We start from the raw sequence: 26,712 nt of genomic DNA on the forward strand, positions 1-26,712 counted from the left end.
TAGAAAGTGGTCAGGTTTGGTTTGGTTTCGTTCCAACAGGCACACTAACACCAATGGGCAACGGGGCCTTTCCCCTTCTCTGAGAGGAAAAGTGGGCAAAAAGTGTCAAAGTCAGACCGGAAGGGACCCCCAAAGCTTCAGGATCCTGCCCCCTGACTTCTGTGGGGTAAACCAGAAAACCCAGTGCGGGCAGAATCCTGGTTCTTCCAGGACCGATCAACACGCAGACCTTGGAGGAAGGCCCTTCACGGTTCTTCCTACATTTTGGAGTTTACAGAGACCGGTTTCTAGTCCCATCGGAGAAAATCTGACCCTGTTATGCCAGGTGAGGAACTGGGGACACGAAGTTAAGCCAGGACTAAAACCCACATCTTCCATCATAGATGTCAGCCGTAGATGGGAAACCGAGGCTGTGGAAGGAAAGCAACCTGCCTGAGGACACCCAGCAGGTAACCAGCGGGACTGGGATTGGAACCTGGTCTGTCCCAACTCAAAGCTCTTTTGTCTTCTACCACCTTGCTGCTCTTATTAGAGATTTCTAACCCCAGAAACTCTCTCTGTGGCATCATAGACATTGCATCTTAGCTCAAGGATGACAAATAGATTTCCCCGCAGGTGGACGGGTTGGCAATGGCTGCCTGGAGCTCCCTTGTTGAGAGGACACCAGGCAGACATGAGCTCAACAGGGGAGGTGACACTTGCTGGGCCATCAGTATTAAAGGTAGACTGGTCATTCTCGATTTCCTGTCCCTCTCCAGATTCTCTTTTCCCTCCCTTTTCTCTTGTGTCGAGTGGCATTACCGTAGGCAGACCATGAACATGGCAGATACAGTCCAGTCTGGAACTCCGTCTTCTCCCTGAGACTGACAATAAGACAAAAGTTGACCTTCGACTCTTGAGACCCATCATCTATAGAAGAATTCCAGTTGCTCTTGGAAAAAACCAAAGTTCACAGCTTGAGTCCACAGCCACCCTAAGAGGGGAATGGCTCCCCAGTGCCTCCCACTATGCGAATTTAACATATTTCTCTGCAGTGAAGTGGATGGCTACTCCCAGTTCTTCCCCGCCTTGTAATTATTATTAGGACTACATATTCTTTTTGCTTGTGACTTGACACTATCTCTGAGTAGAAAAGGTAAAGCATGCATCTAAGCCCGTCAGCACCGGACTTGGTCATAAGACTTGTTTTAGCCAATGGGTCATGGGTAGAAAGGACCGCCTACCCATTCCAGATGACAACCTTAAGAGGCATCCCGTGCTTCTGCTCCCATCTCTTTGACTCCTGTTGTGTGCCACGGTAAGAGTCTCCTTCAAATAGTTTCTGCCCTTTCACTTCATGTCCTTGGAATGAAGACATGGGAAATAGACCCAAACTGACCCCCTTCCTCGTGCAAAGCCTTGCTGATCCAAGCAAAGCCCAACAGAGCCATATGGACGGACTGCAGATCTCTAAGAAAAAGATACGTGATTAAAAGCCACTGGGGGGTTGGGGAAGGGTATCATTATGCAAGCAAAAATAATAATAAAACACAGACTGTTATTAGGTCACTCCATCTAAAACATAATCTCAAAATTTAATCAGTATCTTCACGACAATGTAATACAGACAAATGGATACATATTTAATTTATATACATTGTAAATTGACACCATGACATCTAGCTGCATATCAGTCTCTTATGGACTTGGGCAAAATGAGTCTGCTACCAAGACTGATTACTGCTCAGGAGATCTTCAGGGGTTCAAACCAGGGCCAAGAGCGAGATACGAAGACAGGAGTCGCATAGAAGAGGACAAACAAAAATCCACTCACTGCTGAGATCTTATGAACAGCAAAAGGTTTAGGGAATTATGTTTCCTCACTGTTCCCTCACATCCCTGGGAATATAGAGAAACAGACGTTCTCAGACAGCAAGGGTGGGTCACATTTGTACGAGGCAAGAAAGAGTTGGAGCTTCCTTTGCAACTGCAGAACGATTTGAACAGAGTCTTACGTGGATCCTCAACTTAGGAAGCTGATTAGAATCTGAGCCACGTCCAGCTTGCTACTCTGCCTAAAGCCTCTGTGAGCACCAGGGCCCTTCCTGTTCAGCCTGTGTCTGGCCCCCTGGAATGAGGGCTACCTGGAAAGCTGTCCTAGCAGAGGAAAGACGGAGGGCAAAGAAGTAAGAGTGATTCTCTGTAGAGAATGAGGAAGTGCAGCGAGTTTAGGATCTCTAAAAGCTCACTCCCAACACCAGCGTCCCAGATGCTTCCCAAACCAGCACTCTAGAGTTGGTCATTTTCACCCTATCTAGAAGAGCACAAACTACAGGTAATGAAAGCACGGTGAATCGGGATCCCAGAGGCACGCCCAATCCTGCCCACCATCGGCAAGTGAGACCGGGACTGTTGCTTCTCTCGAAGGCTCCTGATGCCAGGTTTCAACTCAAGGAATCAGCAGGTGCATCTCCTGTATCAGAAGGCATTGTTCTGCCCACAGGCATCGTTATCCCTTGTGAATCAAAGTGACAGGACCAGAATCCCTGGGCCACACTCCTCCTAAGAACTATTTGCCCTCAGATCAAAGGAGGTTTGAGGCACTCCCGGGAGCCCTCGCATCTCACCGCTGTCAGCGCCGGGTGCTGACTCCTTCAGTCTCATTCCCAGACCGAGTTCATAATAACAGGAAGTCACAAACAAGACTGCACCAAGACAAAGAAGGCCTCTCTTCCATACTCCAGTGCCAGCCACAGAGGAAAAGGCTAAAAAGATTGAGACAGAATGAGACAGACCTCGGATCTATTTAACAAACTTACAGGGGTGAGGCTGTGTGCACTCAGGTAATGAGCAAATGAAATAACTTCTGTTCCACTTTTCCCTGGGGCGACATTATATGACATTGTTTTCTCTCTTCTGAGAGCAGATAGAGAAATATGTTTTGAATTAGTGCTTCTAGGAACTGGCAAGTCACCATTTAAAGGGACGTGACCTGGGTAGGTTGGAAGGACGAGGTCTGATGCAATGTACGGGGAGCCCCAAGGAGGATCCAGTGTTCCAGGTGGTCCCCTGAGACTGACCAAGGCTCTCCTCTCCTGGTGCTCAGTATTCCCCAGAACTGGAGGGTTGGGAGAGGACCAGAAAAGACCAGCTCAGGCATTCAGAAACCAGCTTCTCAGAAATTGCCCTGCTTTGGTGCCCTTGACCTTGACCCTGAAAAACCAGCAGGATCTGCAGATGCCAAGGAATTAGATCTAATTATTTGCATTTAAACCAACTAAGCAAACAAAACATTTACTTTCTGGTGAAGATTCAGGAAAACTGCCAGAATCACTTCTATGACAGAAGGAAAATGACCAAGTGTGTTCATCCTCACACTATCCAAACAAATTAAATTTTTCGCCGACTTTGAGGGAAACGCGATCACGCTTAACTGCAAAATCTCTTGCATCAGCTATTATGAAATTCAAGATCATGAATTTTCACATTAATGATGTTTTGCTTTAATTTCCACGCTAACCATCATTTTATTACTTTAATGTTTACTCCAGGCATCATTTTATGACACACAAATATTTAAGCATTATTGTAAAAGTGTTTGAAGCAACTAATGAGAAAAGGATCTTCAATACATATAATAGAAAACAAATTGCCAAATTTATGGCCATTGGAGGAATTTTCATCTTCTTGGAGGATACATTATCATTGGGCACCTGGGTTGCTCAGTCCGTTGAGTGTCCAACTCTGTTTCAGCTCAGGTGGTGATCTCAGGGTTGTGAGATCAAGCCTCACGTCAGGCTCTGTGCTTAGCTCTTTTCCTCCTCCTGACTCTCTCTCTCCCTCTCTCTCTCAAATAAATAAATAAATAAAATATTTTTTTAAAAGAATATATTATCAGGAGTTCAAACATGAAGACTGAGAGAAAATGTATTTTTTGTAGCTTCCTCTCTTGCTGAAAAGTACTGTAATACTTAGAAATAGCCCAAAAGAAGCTCATATTGGTGATGTTATTTTTTTTCTAATTGGCAGAGGCAGCACTGAAACCCAGGTCGCTTGCTTCCTAGTTCAATTCTCAGGCCACAGCACAACTGTCTTCATGTTATGAATTAGCTCTTGCTGAAAAGGCTTCTTGTCTCCAAAATAGAACTATTCCCAACCACTAGGTAAAGCTTGTGAAGACTTTCATAATGACTCATGCAGAAGCAAAGATTCCCCAGCACAGAAGCAAGTCATAATATAAACATCCCACCACCTGGGGCTGTGACAAAGCTCTTGTCCTGGGGCACCATGGGCAGTCCCCAAACCAAGATGGCCCCAGCACATCTAATCCCAGAGAGAACCAGAGACGGGAAAATGCCCTCTAGTGCCTCCTTTGCCCTTATCATGGACACAATAAAGGGCACTTCCTCCCACTGTCTGACCTTTTTCTATCTCTCTTTCCATCCATCCCTCTCTCCCTTTTGTCTGTCTGTTATAGATTGGATCCATTAAGGCCCCAATTCTCATCCCAACCTATGCCCATACCTTTGCCTTGTAACAGTCAAACTTTCTCCGTCTCTGTCTTTGGCTCCTACCCTGAGACTTGCTTTGGCCAGTGGGATGTTAGCAGACATGTCATAACCAAAGGCAAGAAAAATTACCTGCACGTTTCCACTCATTCTTTCTGGTCTCTTCCACAAGTGTGGGCTAGCCTGCTGGGATATGAGAGATACGTAAAGCAGAGTCAAGCACCCCAGCTACAAAATCATGGCCACCGTTGATCATCCAGTAGCTAGCCAACTCCCCAGATGTGTGACCAGCTCAGCCAGTTTCAACAGAGTTGACTAGCTGACCACCCAGACATGAGTAATAAACAGGCATTGTCATAAGCTACTGAGGTTTTGTGGTTATTTATTACTCAGCACTATTATGGCAACAAATAACTGATATAAGACCCAGTAACATTTTGCCAGTGTCTTCTATATCCTAGGTTGACTTCTGAACAGTAGAGGAAAATCAGTCATGGCCCTTCCTCTTGGGATCCCAGTCTACTGGAAAAGATACAGAGAGCAGCACCTCTCTATCTAAGAGGATCGTGTCCCGCCATCCCCTAGCAGAACTCCCAAGACCTAACCTCTGTCCTCTTACCAACAAGAAAATTGATCTACAGGCAAAATGAGGTAGTGGACTCTCATTAAAAACAAGGTGTAGGGGCGCCTGGGTGGCTCAGTGGGTTAGGCCGCTGCCTTCCACTCAGGTCATGATCCCAGGGTCCTGGGATCGAGTCCCGCATCGGGCTCTCCGCTGAGAGCCTGCTTTCCTCTCTCTCTGCCTGCCTCTCTGCCTACTTGTGATCTCTCTCTGTCAAATAAATGAAGAAATAAAATCTTAAAAAAAAAAAAAAAAAACAAGGTGTAGGTGCAATTGACAAATAGTTTTTAGGAAATAACTGCTGTTAAACACATGGTTTTATTCTCCCACATAAAAAGCCCAGAGGTGGGCATCCAGGTATTTTATAATGTTGTGCAAAGCCATCCAGGATCCTGATCCGGATGCTCCACCATCCTCAACATGGCTTCCACCTCATAATCCAAGACAGCTGCTCAAGCTCCAGCTCTTACCTCCACATTTCAGCCAGCAAGATGGAGAAAGGACAAAAGAATATGTCCAGAAGTCACACAGGACACTACAACTTACATGTCGTTGGCCAGAACTTTGTCTCATGGCCACCTCTACTGCAAAGAAGACTGGAAGCGAAAACTTTTTTCCAGACAGCTCTACGCCTAGTCACAAATTGGAGCTTCTGTTATTAAAAGGGAAGTGGAGGATAGAAATTGGGAAAAAAAATACGTGGTTTCTGCTATAAGTACAAACAAACAGGGTTTTAGATCAAAAAGACCTAAGTCCACATGACGGCTCAAGCAGGGACTCAACTTCTAACCTTGGGAAAATGCTTTCCTTCTTTGGGCCTCAGCATCCCAACCTTTATCTTGGGGAAGGCAGTAGGTCTGAAAGCCTCTTAAGTCCCTTCTGGCTCTTTCCTTTCCAGGATCATAGGGTGAAGATTCTGAAGGGATTGGCCTTCCATCAGATGCTGGCAGAGATACACCTGTCTATTCACCCCAGTGACATTTCCCTTTCGGTCTGAAAGCATTTACGGAACAAAAAGGTAAGCATCAAGCACAAACTAGCATCAGACATACAGAAAGAACTACATGAGCTCTCTCGTGCCGGCTTTTCCAGTTACATAGAAGTGGCTGTCTTCCTAGAAACTTCTGGCTGGTCTGAGCCATAACCCTCAGGCATCTAGTAATGGTCAGAGAACGAAGATCAGATTACGCTGTTCAACTCCTACCCTAGACCCAGTACATGGAAGCTGTGTGACTCAAAATAATTTAAGAAGGGAGCAGTCAGATATTCAAAATCCAGCCAGGCACTATTTATGTGGTTCTGTTTGGAGAGAGAGAGAGAGAGAGAAATACATTTTAATTTATCACATCAAATTACATAGCCTATATGTGCACTTTACAGAGGGAAGAAATCTTGCTCAGAGTCTAATGAAGACCTTCTACAAGTGTTATAAAGCCTTACAGTTACCTTGTGGGCTGAGACAATATCTCAAGGCTTTCAAATTTTATAGAGTAGAAGTGTCTTCTATCTAATATACATAAAAACAGCTTCTTTCCAAAAATGCCCAGATCCGTAGTCTTTGTCTTTATCTACCTGGAAATCATCATTACCGGATTTGTGGCCAAAATTATTACATTTTTATAAATGAGACTCATTTAATTTCCAACTCCAAAATCCTCTTACTTTGTGATTCAAGTATTTATTTCTCTCTGCCCTTGGGAGAAAAAAAAAAATTCAGAATTTCACTGAAACACAGAACATTCTGTCTGCCATGAAATTCAGGGCTGCCTGAATTTTGTATGAAATGTCTGAATAACAAAAATCAAAATGGCCATTCTAACTGGTGTAAGGTGGTGTTGGAGAGGATGTGGAGAAAGGGGAACCCTCTTACACTGTTGGTGGGAATGCAAGTTGGTGCAGCCTCTTTGGAGAACAGTGTGGAGATTCCTCAAGAAATTAACAATAGAACTTCTGTATGACCCTGCAATTGCACTCCTGGGTATTTACCCCAAAGATACAGATGTAGTGAAAAGGAGGGCCATCTGTACCCCAATGTTTATAGCAGCAATGGCCATGGTCGCCAAACTGTGGAAAGAACCAAGGTGCCCTTCAACAGACGAATGGATAAGGAAGATGTGGTCCATATACACTACAGAGTATTATGCCTCCATCAGAAAGGATGAATACCCAACTTTTGTAGAAACATGGACAGGACTGGAAGAGATTATGCTGAGTCAAATAAGTCAAGCAGAGAGACTCAATTATCATATGGTTTCACTTATTTGTGGAGCATAACAAATAGCATGGAGGACATGGGGAGTTAGAGAGGAGAAGGGAGTTGAGGGAAATTGGAAGGGGAGGTGAACCATGAGAGACTATGGACTCTGAAAAACAATCTGAGGGTTTTGAAGGGGCGGGGGGTGGAAGGTTGGGGGAACCAGGTGGTGGGTATTGGAGAGGGCATGGATTGCATGGAGCACTGGGTGTGGTGCAAAAACAATGAATACTGTTATGCTGAAGATAAATTTTAAAAATTTTTTAAAAAATCAAAATGGCAACATTAGGTATGGAATGTTGACCCAGAACTTTGAGTTCAACATCTCAAAGAAGCCTTAAAAACCTCAAAGAGGTATTATGATCTCATTTAGAGGCAAGGACATTGAAGCTCAGAGAAGCCACATAACACATCCAAGGTCACACAGCCAACACACAGCTGAGTTGGGATTTCATCCTTGGTCGTTTCTCCAGAACAAAGCACGAAGTACCATCCCTGGCAAATGGTTAAGACTCAGAAATGTTACTATCCTTCCAACTCCCTCATGAAATGATCTTTGCCTATATTTGGGCAAGGCGGTCCCAAGATGGGCTCTAACCCCATGTCATGCTGACTTCCACCGGAGAAGTCACTCTCCTATGGGGTACCAGCCCCCCACCAACCTACCAAGACCAGAGGACTTGTCTTATGTTGTTGGTTTCTGAGAATGTTGCATTTCACTTTCACTTTTCAGGGTTTCATCAGAACAGTCTTAAGAAATCAGCTCTTCCATATCCTCAGAGAGCTACTAAACCATCTTGGAAATCAGTTAAGTGAAGGGTTAAGTGAAGAATGATCATGAAAAGAGTGAAACCCCTCGTAGTCTCAAATCTTCCTTCACAAGAGCAGCTTCTAACGTATCCACTGCGGCAACTGAGGAAGCACATTCAGACGGTCAGATATCGGAAATGGAAAGGGGGGCCGCATGTTGCATGCCAAGTATCGGACAGAGAAAATTCTGGAAGAACAGAAGTGGAAACACCAGTAGATAAATCCACTGACTTGGAAATATTGAATTTCCTTCTTGACTGTTTTTACAAATTTTTTTTTCTGCAAGAATTTGGTGTTTGCCTAATCACACAGTGCTCTCCTGTCCCCCTAGAGCTTATCGCTATGTGAGAGTATGTTTCCTCCCCTCGCCTCTGTTTACTTCTTTCAAGCAGCAAGGCAACAAGAAAGAGGGTTTCTTACTCAAATCCAGTCATATCTATGCACCATCTTCCATGTCTACATGGCACTGTGCTGGGATCTGTGTGTAACAGAAGGAGATATCATCAATTGTACTGATGAGGGAGCAGAAGGCTGGCTGAGGACCAAGCAAAAAGCTGACACCTCACAGTCTCCCCCTCACCCCCACTCCTGGGTGGGACAAATATGACATTCTTTAAGAATCTCCCAACTATCTGAATGTTACTGGCTTGCTAAAAGGGAAAGACAACCTAGACACCCGCAAGGCCTCCAGTATCCAGTATCTTGTAGGTCCTCTTTAGCATATGAAAGTTCTGTTGAAACCCTTTCCCTTACTTCCCCCAACCCCATGGTACACAACCTGCCATCCCTCACAATCCGGGGCAGCAGCTCTTCCTTTCCACGGGTCCTGTCCTCGTGCTTTAATAAACCACCATTTTGCACCAAAGATGTCTCAAGAATTCTTTCTTGGTCATCGGCTCTGGACCTCACCCCACCAAACCTCACCTAAATGAACTTCATCAGTACTGCTGTTCAGAGGCCAAAGGTTGCCCACTTATCCTTCGGTCTAGTTACCCCATTCCTTCTGGGTCAGGTAAAATGATGGAGTTCCGTGAGCATAAAAGATCGCAGAGGGAGCCCGGGGATGTGGATGGCCACCCAGAGGCAACCCAGTGTGACACCAAGGAAGGCACAGACGTCCTTCCAAAACACAACACACAGTGCAACAAGTAACTTTACCCACACAGATCTCCTCACCCTGGGCAAGGCAGGAATTGTGGCTGCCATCTTTGACAGGAGCAGATGAGACACAGAGAAGGGAAGTGTTTTACCCTGAGCGGGAAGAGCAGAAGTGTGACTCCATCTAAAGGGGAGTAATCTCTGGGGCCATGGACCTCCTAGATGACTTGGTGTTAAGGGGAAAACATCCTTGGAAGGAATGGGGGAAGCCCACATTTTGTCTCTGCATTACACGCTGCCCTACACTACCTGTGGCTCCACTGTCTCTACCCACTCTTCTAGAAGAGGAGGGAGGGAGAATGTAACTCAGCACCAAGAGAGATTGCCCACCAGGCCTTCCTGAGAACCTAATCCGTCACCATTGTGCCACGCCTCAGGAGAGACTTGTCAGGGACACGTACCCCCCTCTTCGGGAGCTCAGGCCTCTCAGTCGCAGCCCTGAAAGGCCCAGAATGAAGCCCTCTGTCTCTGCACCACAGTAAATCCTGCCAGTGTGAAGTTTCACTGTAATAAAGAGATGATTCAGGAATGACTCAGAGAAACCACAGAATTTCAGAGACGTTCTCCCGGACCCACAGCAGGTACAGTGATGCAAGCTTCATCTTCCTCCTCCAGCCTTTGTACTTGGTGTCAGATCTGAGTAATAAGTGATATATTAAATGACTAGTGACAGTCTTTGCCCTTCCTTCCTCCCCACCCCCACCACACTCAGAAGCCAGCCAGCCTGACAACATGTCAATACCAAAACCTTCACCGAGAACAGTGAAACTTTTCTCCTCTTCATTTTCCCACAAGTCTCAAAATGATACTGGAAATTTTTTTCTGTCTCCAGTGTAATCGAAAAATATGTTTTTATTTAGAAGCCATCCAAAAGTCAAGCCTATTTTTAGAATGTGAATTTACAGAGGATTTTTCCAAAGGGTTCTTAGGTATTGATTGTGTAAGAGCAACAAAAGGGTTTTATTTGTGACAATCACCTTGGGGCTTTGGAGAGGGCCTAGGGGTTAGGATTCCTGGAAATTGAGAAGCCTAAATCCTTTGAAAGAATAAACCAAATTTCCAACTTAGAAAGTATGGACAAGAGATGAGCTCATATTCGAAACGATGTTCTGCAGAAGGGACACATAAATTCGTCCCATAACGTATACTATATAGGTCACAGATCTGCGGTCACACAACAAATCAGTATCTCCTAAACTCCATGTAGTCCCACAGCATCGGGCTTCCCCTTTTTATCTTTACCATCATTTCCTTAATCTTTGGTTTTCAACCATCTTATTCTTTTACACTAAAACAAAGGTATAAAGACTACCAACCGTGGAAAAGTTCCACACAAAAATAAAGTTAGTAGAAACGAAACAAGGTGCTTAAGTTCTGTCTCATGCTGTCGGCTCTGAGCCTGTAGACTGTTTTCTTCTTGTTGAAAAGAGAGATCCACAGGTATTTATAAGGTTTACAGAGCAGGCAGTCTCTGAGATCTCTCCTTCCGTGTCATCGAAAGGACTGCAGAGGTATGATTTCTCTTCTATGTGGAAACTCAAAAACAGAACAGACTCAGTCCTTACTGACTGAGTATTGGTAGCTGCCAGAGGTGAGGGATGTGGGGGTTTGAGAAATGGATGAAGGAGGGTCCAAAGGTATAGCCTTCCCGTGATAAAATAAATAAGTTACACGAGGCTATGTACGGCATGGTTATTATCTTTAGTAACATCGTATTGCATATTTGGAAGTTGCTAAGAGAGCAAATCTCAAAAGCTCTCATCACCAAAAAACATGTTTTTGTAACCACTTAGGGTGACAGATGGTAACTAGACTTACTGCGGTGATCATTTCCCAGTGCCTAGAGCCATCACATCTTGATGTTGTACACCTGAAACTAGCATAGTGCTACTTGTCATTTACACCTCCATGAAAATAAATAAAAATAAAAGCAAAAGGACTAAAAAGAGATCCTCTCCCCATGCTAGGATTTAGTGCTACATAATATCATGTCCATGTTCAACCCTACATTATCCTACTTCCCACGAGGGGACTGTGCCCCACACTTCAGGAAAATATTGCAGCAATGCCCACACCTATAGCAAACATCCTGAGGACTGTGAATGATCAGAGCTCTTCTTCAAACAGAAGTCAACTTAAAAGAAAGTGGAGTGAGCAATCTCCGTCTTTCCTCTCATGTGGACAGTACCTTGTGTATGTAAGGAGACCTCATGCCCTGTGTCTTACTTAACCACAGGTTAACCACCCCAGAACCCAGTGGCGACAGTCACTTATCATCATTTCCTTGTGTAGGACTTGCATGAGGGTTGACTGATCTCATCTGGGCTTAGCTGGGTTGTGCATCTAGAATGACCCTGATCTATATGTCTCTCAGCCTCCTCCTGGACTAATGGATGAATGGGACCATATTCTTTTGTGTCAATGGCAGAAAAGGAAGAGGAGAAGTGGTCTGAAATTCTAATACTGTCCTGTTGCCCACAAACCACTGACCAAAGCAAGTTACTTAGTCAAGTCCAAAATCAAAAGCAAAGAAATATACTCTGCCCGTGTTCCATGTTGGTGCTATGGCAAAGGTATGACCATAGGTGGGAGTAAAGAATGGGAAGCAACAATGCCATCCACCACACTCCATATCTCATTTAACCTTTCCAGAAATCTTCATTTGACTGTCCCTTACAATATCAACAGCAAAATGCTCAGAAGTAAATTTAAGTTCCTACATTTATGATCAACTGATTTTCCACGAGAGTGCCAACATCATTCAACGAGGAAAGAACAGTCTTTTCAACAAAAAGAGCTGGGCCAACTGGATATTTCCATGTGAAACAATGAAGTTAGACCCCAACCTCACACCAAATACAAAAATTGACTCAAAATGGATTAAAGACCTACACGTAAGAGTTAAAACTATTTAACTCTTAGAAGAAAATATAGAAGTAAATCCTCATGACCTTGGGTTAGGTGTTTGTTTAGACATGACATCAAAAATACAAGCAACAAAAGAAAAGAAATAACTAAATTGAACTTCATCAAAATTAAAATCTCTTGTGCTGAATTCCAAGGACACTTCCAAGACAGTGAAAAGACAACCAAATGGGAGCAGTATTTATGAATCATATACCTGATAATGGTCTGGCATCCAGAATATCTAGAGAGTGTGAGGTTATAACTCAGTGGTAGAGCATTTGACTGCAGAAAATCTAGAGAACTTTTAAAACTCTGAAAAAAAATTTTTTAACTCAATCCAACTTTAATTTTTTTTTAAAGATTTTACTTATTTATTTGACAGAGAGAGAAATCACGAGTAGGGAGAGAGGCAGGCAGAGAGAGGAGGGGAAGCCAGCTCCCTGTCGAGCAGAGAGCCCAATGTGGGGCTTGATCCCAGGACCCCGAGATCATGACCTGAGCCATAGGCAGAGGCTTAACCCACTGAGCCACCCAGGTGCCCCTCAATCCAACTTTTAAATGTGCAAAGGATTTTAATATATATTCCTCCAAACAAGATAAACAAATGGCCAATATAGAAATGAAAAGATGCTCAACATCATTAGAGAGTAGGAAAACACAAGTCAAAACTATAATGAGATACTACTTCATACCCACCAGGATGGCTAAAATAAGACACAGATAATAGCAAGTGTTTCCAAGGATGTCAAGTGAATGGGACCTTCGCACATGGCTGGAAGCACCACAAAACAGTACAGCCACTGTGGAAATAGGTGGGCAATTTTTCAAAATGCTAAACATGGAGCTACTGTATGATTCAGCAATTTCACTTATTTATGTACAGAGAGAGATACATATAGAACTGTATGCAGATGTGCATATGTCTATATATCTCCAAGAATTGAATCTGTGTGTCACACACACACACACACACACACACACACACATATCTCCAAGAAACATGATAACATGGCAATTAAAGACTTGCACACAAGTATTCATAGCGGCATTATTCACAGAACCAAAAAGTGGAAACAACACAAATGTCCATCAACAGGTAAATAGATAAAATGTGATATATTCATATAAGGGAATATTATTTTTTAAGTATTTTATTTATTTATTTGAGGGAGAAACAGTGCAATAGAGACAATGAGAGAACATGAGCAGGAAGGAGGAAGAGAAGCAGGCTCCCTGCTGAGCAGGGAGCACAAAGCCCTGCTTGATCTTAGGATCCCAGGATCATGACCTGAGCAGAAGGCAGTCACTTAACTGACTGAGCCACCCAGGTGCCCCGGGAACGTTATTTGACCAAAGAAATGAAGGACCGATACGTGTTACAATACAAATGAATCTTGAAAAGGGTTATGATAAGTGAAAGAAACCAGACACAAAAGACTACATACTGTAGGATTCCATTTCTATGAAATGCTCAGAAGAGGCAGATCTGCAGAGACAGAAAGTAGATGCCTCGTTGCCAGGGGCTGGAAGGAAGAGGAACAGAGAGTAACTACTAATGGCTATGGAGTTCCTTTTGGGGTGACTGAAATATTCAGGAATTACTGGTAATAGTGGCATGACTCCATTAATATAATAAAAACTGAATTTTCTAAAAGTGTGAATTTTGTGGCATATGAGTTATATTTCAATAAAGCTGTCATTTTAAGCATGAATTTAAAAAACAATCCAGGGGCACCTGGGTGGCTCAGTTGTTAAGTGTCTGCCTTTGGCTCAAGTCATGATCCCAGCGTCCTGGGATCGAGTCCCACATCAGGCTCCCTGCTCAGTGGGAAGCCTGTTTCTCCCTCTCCCACTTGCCCTGTGTGTGTTACCTCTCTCGCTTTCTCTCTCTCTGTCAAAACAAATAAATAAAATCTTTTTAAAAATCCAATTAGAAAATGAGTAAAAAGCACCAACAGATATTTCACCAAAGAAGGTGTGTGGGTAATGAACAAGCCCAGTAAAAGATATCCTACATCATTAGCCATTAGAAAAATGCACATTTGATTCTCAAAGAGATACCAACACACACCTGGCTAAGTGGAAAAAATTAAAAAATGGTGGGGGTTAAAAAACCCACTTGAGCAGATGCAGAAAAATAGAACCAGTCATACCTTGCCATAGGAATGAAAAATGAGACAGTCACTCTGGAAAATAATTGACACTTCCTTTCAAAACTAAAACTGGATTTACCATACGATCCAGCAATAACACTCTGGGGCATCTCTCCGAACTTATTTTCACATGGAAACTAGTCCCTGAGTGTTCACAGGAGTTTTGTTTGTGACAAAGACCAGAAACCATTTAAACATCTCTCGACCCATGAATAGTTAAACACACTGTGATCCGTCCATACCATGGATTATGACTCAGCAGTTCTAAGGAATGAACTACTAATACACACTGTAACTTGGATGAACCTCAAATTATGCCGAGAGAGAGGAAAAAAAACCCCAGCAACCTCAAAAAGATACATATGTAGTGCATCTTTCCATTTATACAACATTCATGAAATGACAATTACAGAAATGGAGGATTGGTGGTTTCCAGGGATTAGAGGTGGTAGGGAGAGAGGGTGGGTGCGATAAGAAAGGGGTAATACACAGGAGCCTTGCGGGGATGGTAGTTAAGCGTCTGGATTGTGGCACAATACAGGAAACACACATGTATTGAAATTACACACAGCAATGCACATGCAGACGTCCCAATCCACATATAACCCATACACTTTGAATAGCTCTGTAGATTTTAACAATTTTCATTTCCTGGTTTTGATACTGTTTGTGATGCAAGACATTAACCTTGGGAAAGTCTGGGTAAAGGGTTTACAGGATCTCTCTGCACATTTTGCGACAACTTCCTACAAATTTGTGATTATTTTCCAAACGCAAGTTTTCCAAAGCCTGAATTTGTCCTCATCCAAAATGTTCTCCCATTCCTGAATTCTCCCATTTCGCATCCACAAATGCAAAAGCTGGACACAAAGGCATCTGCCCATACTCCTCCTCATCCTTCCCTCTCAACGTCAAATAATAATAATGACAATAGTGACAATGAAAATAATAAAGCAACATCCATTGATTGCTTCTTCTCTAGACTTCTTACAGCATGCATGGCTGAATTTATTCCTCACATCAACTCAATTACCTTTAAAATCATCCCATTTTAAAGGTAAGGAAATGAGGGGTCCAGGGGCTAAGAACTATGGTCAAGGTCGTACAGCAAGCTAAGACAGACCTCTCACCTGGCAGTCTGACTCTATTGCCCATAACATATGGAATCACCAGATTCAACATCCACCCTCTCCCTCAATGTAGGCCAGTGTCTTAGTTCAAGAGTACATGATTCTCTGCCTGGACCAAGAATCAGTAGGAGGAGCCTGCTGACTAGTCTCCTACCCAAGACCCAAAGGGAAGGAAGCAAGCATACAATATATCTTGGAATGGTAAATGACCCCAAACAGAACACAATCCCGCAGTTTTTCAGGCAGAGAAGTCTTAAAGTATTTTTGCCAACTTGCATAGACAAATGTTCAGTGCTATGGGTGAAATAAACCAACCTCCAGTTACGGGGATCCAGTACGATATGGATTCACAATGGCATGTTACATAAAATACATGAATTTGGACATACTGCTATCCTCACCCACTTTCTGAAACAATTCACACATCAGCCTTCATCTCACACAGCTTTCCAAAGTAAATTGTCTCCATTTCTTATTTGAAAATTAATGCTTTTGAACCCATTTATGACGCTGTCCCTGAAGAGCTAGAAGGACTCATCCATACAACATCAAGAAAATTTCGATTTTTTACATTTGCTCTATAGGTCAGTGGTTCTCAACACTGAAGGAGAATTAAATCATACCGTATTTTAAAAGAATTAAATCATACCGTATTTTAAAAGACAAGGAAGGGGTCCCTGGGTGGCTCAGTGGGTTAAAGCCTCTGCCTTTGGCTCAGGTCATCATCTCAGGGTCCTGGGATCGAGCCCCGCATCAGGCCCTCTGCTCAGCGGGGATCCTGCTTCCCCTCTCTCTCTGCCTGCCTTTCTCCCTAATTGTGATCTCTCTCTCTCTCTGTGTCAAATAAATAAATAAAATATTTTTTTAAAAAAGACAAGTAAAGGTAAAAAAGATCATACTGTATTATAAACTTCAAAGTCCCTCAAAGACTAGATCTTCATCGTTCTCAACACAAAAAAGGGAATGATCACTATGCAGTGTGATAAAGGTGTTTGCTACTGCTATAATATTGTACAGTATTACAATATTGTAATAAATATTAAATAAATTTGAAAATGGTAAATTACAATTACATTACAGATATTCATGTATCAAACCAACATGTTCTAGACCTCAAGCTTACACAATGTTACATGTCAACTATATCTTAATTTTTTTAATTGGGGAGACTACCTGGGGAACTTTAAAAACTATCAAGGCCCACATAGTGAGTTTACTGGCCGGGAGTGAACATGGGGTGTGACATTGTTTCAAGTTCCTCTCGTGACTCCAAGTACAGCCTGGGCTGAAAACCACTTGTTTACAGGCATCGAGATCTCCACCAAGCAGTTCTGTGGTTCTCGGTCTTGTTTAAACACAAGAATCACCTGGAAAGTTTTGTAAAAATCCTGAAGCCCGGGTACCATTCCCCATTCCCCCCAAAAAAACTCTGATTTAGTTAGGTTCCGGGGCATTCTTCCATTTCAAGATCTCATCTGCGGCCAGATTTGAGAATCTTCGACACTGTGTCTTAAGAGTATTGCTTTACAAGTGAGGTTCAAAAGGCTGGTTTACCCACCACCCAATACTTACAACGGTAAGGTCATGCCCCCCTCCCACATAAGTCCCTCCCCCACTGACCCCATGACTACAGAACTGCATGGAATGGCTTGGCTGTGTATCAGTGACTTCTATAAGCATCCAAAGATAGCACTGATGGAGAACGCTTCAACCTAATTTGGCTTCTTCAAATAGTGCCTGGTAGTCCTAAATAAAGGAATCTGAAGAGTGTCCCTTAAGGTGAGAGATTTTGTGAGCGCTCAAATACAAAGCAATTCTCCTTTTATCTGGGAAGATGTCGCTTTATTTTTGCACGTATTATTAACAACTATTTCTTAAACGCTTACTATAGCTAGCACCCTGCTAATTGTCTTTTATCTACCTGACCTCACTTCATCCTGAAAGTATACCTAGGACATGTAATCAGCATTATTTCCATTTTGTAGTGTTGAAAGCAGAGAGGTGAAGTCCATTTGCCCAAGGTTAGCACCGAGCAGGTGCACAGAGACAGAAGGTGGACCCACATCTCTTATGTCCTACACTGGTCTGCCCCTCCTGGACCAGCTGTCCTCAAGTTGCTTCCACGGGAGGCTTCTGGACGTCTGTTCCAGTGCCCAGACGGACACCACAGCGGAGAGCATGGCCTCATGGACAGAGGCAGGACCACTGGAGAGAGGATCCACCGTCCTCCCCTCCTCGCTGATGTTGTGGTCCAGTCAAACCCCTCTGCTCCCAGCATTCCCTGGTTCACTGACTCTGTGACATCACAGCCTCCTCTCTGCTCTGCCAGCTACAGGTGAGTCAGCCTCAAAGGCAAGATCTGAGACCAGAAGGGGGTATTTTTTTCTGTACTTAAAGGGACAATGTCTCCATCATTCCTGGACTCCTTTGCTATAGGAAACAGACACTACCCCTAACTTGCCTTGACCCCACCATTTCAGTCTCCGGGCCCCAGTCTCCCTACTTGTAATGAATGAGCCCTAAGTGCTCCTCCAGCTCCAGAAGTCTTCCTGTTGGACCTCGTTGGGTCTTTCTAGGTCTGGCCCAAGTGCTATGAATCACTGGACACCTGAGGCTCCCAGTCTACTGGGCAGAACCCAAGGGCCGTTTTCTTTGGCTCCTGTCTCCATCTAGAGGCGGACAGTGGTAGTGCAGGAAGCGTCGCACCGTCCCCCTCCACCGCTAGCCTCAACTCCACACCACCGTGGTCCGCATCAGTATTTAACTTTAAGGTAACTTTTGCAACATACCAGGCAGCTTTGCTAAGCACTTTCCATCGTTAGTTAATCCTCGCAACCACCTTCTAGGATAAATACGATTATCGTCATCCCCATTGTACAAATTGACAAACTTGAGCCTTAAAGAAAGTAAAATTCTTGTAAATTTCATAGCTTAATAAGTAGTAGATCCTCAAGAATTATCCCCCAAAGAATGTGCCTGTAACTGCTACACTACCTTTCTTGAAAGTCTTTCCATTTCTGAAGAAGGCTCAAAAGTCCAAACTTTTTGCTACCGAGACTCAAAGGAGAAAGAGTTTGTGCTCCCCTTCTTTTTCTCATGAAATTGCTGGCTGGAGTAAAAGTATGGAAGGCATTAATGCTAGATTCAAAGAAACCCACATTTAAACCCGTGCAGCACTGCTAATAGGGAACGATCTCCAGGCTGTTTGTACCTCTGCGAGCTGCTGTACAGAAAAGAGACCTCCATTCAGTGTGCAAAACAAAAACTGAATTTATTTCCAGTTCAACAAGGGAGAATCAGGCTTTTATAACAAAGTCAAAGCTAATGGCGGTCATACAAGGGGTTCCGGGAGATGGAGAGTTGATGCGAGGTGGCATTTCAGAAGCAGGATTGCTTGGGAATGGTGGGAAAGGGTACCTGCCATTGTGTTTCTCGTACTTTCAGGAGAATGGTCACCAAGGCAACGTTTCATTAACAGGTGAGTTTAAAATGGGTTTCTGGAGATTAGCTGTTAACCGTGGATACAGAGCAATCGGTCTTAGGAGAGTGGGAACTTCTTTTTTATTCTCAGCCGACCTCTTTTTTCTCCCTCAACCAAAGCTTCACAAGAGACCCTCAGGGACTGTGCACATGTTCAACCACTGCTGTCCACTCTCCTTGAAGACACAGTTTCCCTTTTCCACCGACAGCAATCTGACGTTCAGTCTGAGCATCAGCTAGCCTGATGTCTTTCAGTTTTCTCTCTGAATCTTCTACGGAGCTATATGTTGAGCCAGTGTCCCCAGGAGATCCTTTGGCTCTCTGGACCACAGACACCAAATGCGGGGTAAACAATATTCATTTAAAAAGCATGGAGTTGGGGTGTCTGGGTGGCTCAGTGGGGTAAAGCCTCTGCCTTTGGCTAGGTCATGATCCCAGGCTTCTGGGATCAAGCCCGGAGTCAGGCTCTCTACTCAGCAGGGAGCCTGCTTCCCCCCTCTCTGCCTGCCTCTCTGCCTCCTTGTGATCTCTGCCTGTCAAATAAATAAATAAAATCTTTAAAAAAAAAAAAAAAGCATGGAGCACTGGGTGTGATACATAAACAATGAATCCTGGAACACTGAAACAATAAAGTTTAAATTTTAAAAAAAGATAATAATTAAGAGTTTAATTATTGGATTAAATAATTAGATTCATTAAAAGAAGCGTCTGGAAGGCGCTCCAGAATCATGATCCAGTTTCCTAGGCATGACCGAGAAAATAAATTTCCAATGATTCCTTGTGTCTGCTTTTGTAGCCAGGTTGCCTTTGTTTGGGGCTTAGAAATCCCACCTGTGGTGTGAATCCAGGTACACCATGAAGGGTTAGCAGAAGTGCATCCCCTCTCTGATCCAACAACAGGTATTCTGTTACCCACGGGAATTTGAGCTAAGGAATTGCAGTTCGTTGGTTGTGCTCCAGGGTTTGGGCTGTCTTATTTGCTATGTCAGCCAGAGTGAGAGAAGAGGAGGACCTTGGGCTGTCCAGCTCCTATGGATGACCCTCTGACCTCAGAAGTCTGGTCCACCCCATCGGTATTTGATAGCCCGGAAGGGTTCCATTCCTTCCAACACTATGTGAGACGACATAGTCCACTGCGGGTGTTGGGGAGTTGTACACGTGGAATGGTCCAAGTACTCATCACACAGAATAATAGTCCTGGTTCTGGTTGGCATTGAAGACTGTGCTTTCCACCTAAGAAACGAATCATGTCAACAAGCAGTATTGTCTGTCTATATTTGTCAACAATTCCCCTTGAGAGTTGAGAGGAAGGGTAGGAATGTGTTGAATGCTAAGGTCTCCTCTGAGTGGCATCCCTGGAGAGAGTTCTTCCCACAGCTTTCTGCTCACAGTAAATACAAGGGTCTTTATCAACAGGCTTCACATTCTTTATGGACAGAGGAGTTTTGATTCTGGTTTATTTCAGGAGCCAACTGTTTTCTCCAAGAGGCCATTTCTGGTTAATCTTGGAGGACTCTTTGAAGATGATCCTGAGATCTAAGCTGGCATTTCCCATTCCGATTTATTTTATCTAAGTTCCCTATTTTAGGTCTGAGTCTTTCACAAAGAGAGAGGGAAGCCTCCTTCTACTTAAGCTGTTGGTCTGCCCTAGAATTTCTTGGTAAGTGTCTTGAAGTCTATTACATTAAATCTCCCAGTAATTCATCTTGACTTTGTTTGCCATTTTGAACCTTTGCTCAATCTACTCAGAAGAGGAAGCCTTTTAAAATACTTTCAGATGGTACATTTCCTATTTTTCTTCCCAAGTCCACTTTTTTGAGTTATGTGTCAGGGGGTTATTTAAATCTTCTGGCCTTTTCCATCCTGCTGCTCCTAAACATGTTTCCCCCTCTCTGAAGGTCAACCATTAATGAAGCGATGGGTACAAATATGGTGGTCAAGACAAGTGAGAATATCTAACAGAATCCTGAGTTCAATACAGCTGCTTTCTGTCATTCTGAAATTTGGAATGATTCTAAATCTTTGCCCTCAACTCCTCTGTTACCGAGGGTTTGAATTCAGCCTCGCAGGACCCTCCTCCTGGTATAGCGGGGTTTTGGGGGGATAGTGTACAATGTTGATTGTTCTTTTCTACAGAAATGAAGGGAATTTATTTAGGCAGTCACGGGAAGGAATAGAAAGAGTGTAAGTGGGTAGTAACGATAAAGCTGGGTGGAGAGAGAAAAAGATGTAAAGAAAGTAGGTTTCAGAAGGTTTGAGTAGGAGTACTTTTCTTTTTTCTTTCTGAGGCCAGAACATACCAATCAAGGAAGCTCTCTCTACTGAATATTTGGTATTTTTGTCTTCTCTTTTTTCTAGGGTCCCTTTGAAATCTCTTATTTTTGATGTTAAAGGTTTGCCATACTGCCCATAATTTCAAGTCACCTGGTGAAATTTTTCCATTTATTGATATACGCACACACATGAAGGGACATAGAGTGAGAGTGTCTATATGAAGCAGGAGTTTTTCCAAGAAGAGGCAGCAACTTTGGTGTAAATGAGACCATGACAAACAGGAGAGGACACACCACATTTGACCCCAGCTATGCGTAGTGGCTTGAATTCCATGCCCTAAGAGAGCCTAGAAGAAGCCATCTGGTCAATAACCTGGAAATCCTCACTCCAGAACATGCGCCGAGGAAAGTGACCTTTCATTAATTAAGCTAACAAGAGAGAACACGGGCTCATGAAGGTTTGTGGGAACCCAAGGCAGAGTTTTAACAATTACTTTATACCCACTGATTACCACCTAACAGACCTCCCACCATTAGTCCTCAGAGCTGATCTGTGGTCAAAGCTTGTCAGACCTATGCTTCCATTCCTTCCTTAGGAAACACTTCCTTCAACATTCAATATATGTGAGGCAATCTGGAACAAAGGAAAATCCCACAAGGCAAGAATTTACATGAAGGAAATTGAAATTAAAGCAAGCAGCAGAATAAACATATTAATGGCAAGGATGTTTGTTAAATGGTGCGTTTCCAAAACAAAAGAGCTCATTGCCTTATATAAATTTCTATCTGTTTATAAATCCTGAGAAGATACAATAAGTTCATCAAAGAGAGCTCAAGGAAATATCAGAGCTCCAATCGTGTCAAAAAACGCACTTGGCAACAAATCCCAAAGACTGTTGGAAATGGGGGCTCACTGGAGGAACTCTTGAGTCCAAGGATCCTGCAAAATGGGGACATTCGTATGTGTCTAGTCAGCTGGATGTATCTAGCCACAATATAGAAATTGTGCTATTGTCAAATAGCATACGTGCCAGAAGTTAAAGATTTTGTATTAATTTAAGAGGTCAAGGGTAAAAGAAGCAAAAGATGTTAGGAGACTATTGGTCTAATTCATGCAAGAGATAATGGTGGCTTGGACCAGGGGAGAGCAGTAGAGAAATTGAGAAGCGAGTGTCCATGAGTCCATGAGTGAGGCAGCTCACACAGCGAACTGGGTCTTGTGAGGGACATCCACCAATACCATAGTAAGAATTTCCTAAAAGGGGGTCTAGCCACAGAAGGGGGAGTGAGAACAGGAAGTATCCAAAGAGTAAAACAAGGTTTTATCATTCTGGACCAACAGAACCAGAAAGATCCATGAAGGCACCGTCTAGCCCAACTTCCTCTTCTCCTTGATGAAGCCCCTGAGGCTCAGAGATGCACGCGGATTTGCCCGCAGCCACTCAGCAAGTTAGTGGTGGATCCAGGACCTAAACCTGCAAGACTGAGCTTCATTGCATGTTCTCCTGGAACCTAGACCAGCTGGAATATTCTGGAGCCGATGAAACACATGAAGGGAAGGGAGAAGGGATGGAATGGCCATTGACTTGGCATTTATTGGCATTATTGTGTGCCAAGCACCACGGCGGGGGGAGTGACTAATCACATATTTAACCCTTTACTCCTGCAGGCAGACTCTTCATTCCCACTTTCCCCACGAGAAGACTGAGGTTCCAGAAGGTTAACAAATCTACCCAAAGAATATGCACCTAGAAATGGGGCAGGGCGTGTTTGTGGGTTGCCGTAAGCGGGATTTTGTGGTCAGGGGATTCTACTAGAGTGCGAACACAGGTAAAGGACCAGCATATTTCATCCACAGTCTTATGTTTATTTAGGAATCCGGGAACTGGGCTCCAAGTCAAGACCAGCTGATTCAACCAAGCGCCCCCTACAGGCAGAGCTGGCAGAGTAAAATTTCAACTCCTCTCCATGGGTGAGAAAATTTTGTAGAGAATGGGGAAAGTCATTCTAAGAGAGGGCAACCTACCCAGAAGGACGTGGGTCTTGCGAGCGGGGAAGACTATTCTATCTTGGGAGAGGCTGACCCAGTATGACCCCCATCAGGCTGAATTTCCAATGGCCCCCATTCCTTGACCTCCTCCAACAGCCCACCAAAACTTGGCCTCGAAGATCTTCTGCTTATGCTGCAGAGACTGTGAGGAGCCCCACGCCATGGATGACTCCAAGGTCCCCAGCCAAACCCAAGAGCATCAGCCATCAAACTTCAGTGGGTACCAGACAGGAACAACCCACCACCCACCCGACCTCTCTAGACCTCCTTGTGTTCCTCCCCTTCTGCTGAGATTCCCTCAAATGTCCTTCAGCTTCTGATGCTAATTCCAACCTAAAATCAGATGAGGGCTTCCTAACCCAAACCCGTAAACAACAGGCAGGGAGACCCGTGAGGTGGCGAGGACAGTCCCATTAAGAGATGGAGCCATTCAACAGCAGGAGAGAAATTCTCGTGGCAGATTTTGCCAGAAATCCATCTGGAGGGTCTTTCAAATACTCCCCCTGGAAATTTCACAATAAAAACCCAGAAACTTAAAAATGTCAATCCCTTTTTCCAAGACAATAATCATGCTGGTGACTGAGCCCCTATTATGTGCAAGGCACATCTAGGCATTAGGGACCCAGATGTGATCGGTAAGTCCCCCCCGCTGTTTCAGAGTGGACACAGGAGAATGGCGATATGATTTGATCCCCACAATAACTCTAAGAAGGGGATGTGATTACCCAAAATGGATGTGTCGTTTTGCAGCTCTGAAAACAGGCATAGGAGGGAAGCGATTTGCCGTGGTTACTCATTTGGTAAAGGACGGAGGTATTTGTTACAGGATACAGCTCAATCTTTTGCTCTACTTTTAAGAATTTAGAAGTCTGTATAAAAAAAAAAAAGTCTTCTGTACAACCACATTCACCATAACGGTATTTATGTAGTGAAAACAACTTAAACCCCCCCCAAAAAAAGGAATATTGGTTAAATGACTCTTGAATTATCTGCAAAAGAGAATATTCTACAACCATTATTTCTTAAAAATTTAGTGACCTGAGAAAAATGTTTCTGATACATTGTATATGAAAAAAAGTAGAATGTATACATGACTTGTAGGATATAAAGGGTTCTGTAAAAATACGCACGAGAAAAGATGGGAACTGTGATCACATCTGAAGGGATGGGTATTTGAGGCATTTCTGTTTCTGCTTCATACTCTTTGATATTTTGTAGCTTTTCTTTTTTTTTTTTCTGTAAAATCCATTACAGATATGTACTCACATTTACAAACAGAGAAAAAGGTAAACTTCACGTTTTGGAAAAATTATATATTATTTTGAACGCAGCACGTGCATATGAGAGCAAACACTCAGCAGACCGGAGGAGGGAGACCCAGGTGGCCCCCACCCCATCAGAACCACACTTTCACCTCCATCACTTGCCCTGACCCTCCCCGCCTAACGGTGTGGAATTATCACCATCAGGTTTGCAGAAGGGGGAGCTGGCCAGCAAGAGTTCCAAGCATGCTAAGGAAGCCTCCGGCTTGCCTTTGGGACAACCTCTGATCCACCCAGAAAAGAGAGCCTCATCCACCAGCAACAAAGAGTATGAAGGTGAGTCCCAAACAGGGGTCCTAACACAGACCAGGAACCCCCATGGTCCGGATGACTAAATCCCATGGATATGTGAGCTAAGCCAAAGGGGGCAACAGGAGATACGGGACCACTCCCACCAGGAAGCTGCAGTCATATTCTGAGACCTGCCTGCGTCATCTCCCGAGCTAGGAATTACATGAGGCGCTGCAAGTCTGGGAGGAAAGGACACATATCCAGGCTTCTCTTCTAAGCTGGCCACTAGAGGGGAAGTCCCAGGAAGACAGCTGTGCACCCCCACCCCCAGCCAGGTGCATGCCAGAAGATGCTTGTGGGCTAGAGGGTAGTTCAGCAGGGGGCAAAACACCTCAGGGTCATGGGAGAAGGACAGAAGCCCAGTCCAGGAAGAAAAAACGAGTCCACATGGTTGTGCACCAACACTACTTGATGACCAGGCTTAGCTTACTAGCACCCTGGGAGGCTGGCTGCTGAGAGTCAAGGACCAGCCCCACGCAGGCATCCCAGAATTCTCAAAACAACGACACCTCCTTGCAAACAGTTTCACAGAAAGTCCCATTGCAATTAAAGTCCAGAGGGGTTTCTCCTGCCCTTGAATCCAAGGTAGGGCCTGGGAGCCCCATGAGCTCCGCCCCTCCCTCCTCGTGCCTCCCAACCCCCACAGGGCTCCGTGGAACAGTTTAAAAACCCACCTCCATTGTATAGAAAAGACTGGGGCCCCCAGGGAAAGGGACTTCCCAAAAGTCCATTGGGAAGTAAGGTTGGTGTTAGAAGCAGGTTGGGCCCGTTTCTCTCCCTTCCCAAGCACTGATCTTTGAAAGTCCCCTGGTCCTCATTGAATACACCAATGAACCTATGGACACATGTCCCTGTCGCAAAGGACTTCTGAGTCCCAGCCTGGGTTCCACGTGGCTCATCCAGTATTCCAGAATCTGATCGTGCTCAGGGCTGGAGGTGACCAGGATGGACCATCCAAGCCCAATGCAAAGGTTCCACCCAGCATCATAATTTCTTCCTTTCTTCTTTTAGAATGGAATACACGTGTGTGCCCAAGAGGTTTTTGCAAGAGAAACCTAAACCGCTACTCTCAGGACCACTGGCCATTCCAGCCATGCCACATAGGGAGACCCTGACCATTCTAGTCCGCAGCTCCCAGGCAGGCCTCCAGGACTGCATGCTGCCGGAGGGGCTCCGGGAGGAAGGGGGCAGTGAGCGGGGGCCATGAAGACAGATTCAGAAACTCCCCCAGAGGAGGAGAAGATGTCTGAGCCACCTCTGAGCCACCAGCAAGAATTCCTTCGGCTCCTGAAAAAGCCACTGTGGGGGGAGCTGCCTCCAATTAAAGCCCTTGGTGATATCACGGAACTGTGTCTCCTCCTTCCCCCTCCTCACCAGGGAGTAGCTCTTTCAAATGCCTTACTGTTTTTACATACATGGTCCCGACTAAGCTAAAACAAAACACTTAATCCTTATGGATAGATTTTTTTTCATCTTGAAATTATCTTTTTTTTAAGATTTTATTTATTAGAAAGAGAGAGAGAGCAGGAGCAGAGGGGCAGAGAGAGAAGCAGACTCTGAGCAGGGAGCCCAACAGGGGCTGGATCCGAAGACCCTGGGATCATGACCTGAGCTGAAGACAGACACTTAACCCACTGAGCCACCCAGGCGCCTCCCCCCCCCCCCATTTTGAAATCATCTTGAACTTACGGGAAAGTGGCAATGGGGACAAAGAACCCATTTACCTTTTACCCAGATTTCACAATTGTTTACACCTCCCCCGCTTGCTCTAGCCT

At 44.3% G+C, this 26,712-nt stretch overlaps 1 protein-coding gene across 1 annotated transcript; it reads left to right on the forward strand.

Moving 5' to 3' along the window:
* The first annotated feature begins 20,918 nt into the window (after nt 1-20,918).
* On the forward strand, nt 20,919-26,052 carry TEX48 (testis expressed 48). The gene is made up of 4 exons (XM_044264128.1): nt 20,919-20,946; nt 23,421-23,540; nt 24,794-24,922; nt 25,949-26,052. The coding sequence occupies exons 1-4, from the start codon at nt 20,919-20,921 to the stop codon at nt 26,050-26,052; spliced, it is 381 nt and encodes a 126-aa protein (XP_044120063.1).
* The last annotated feature ends 660 nt before the right edge of the window (nt 26,053-26,712 follow it).

Source organism: Neovison vison, chromosome 9 (assembly GCF_020171115.1).
Source record: "Neovison vison isolate M4711 chromosome 9, ASM_NN_V1, whole genome shotgun sequence".
NCBI classification, from domain to species: domain Eukaryota; kingdom Metazoa; phylum Chordata; class Mammalia; order Carnivora; family Mustelidae; genus Neogale; species Neogale vison.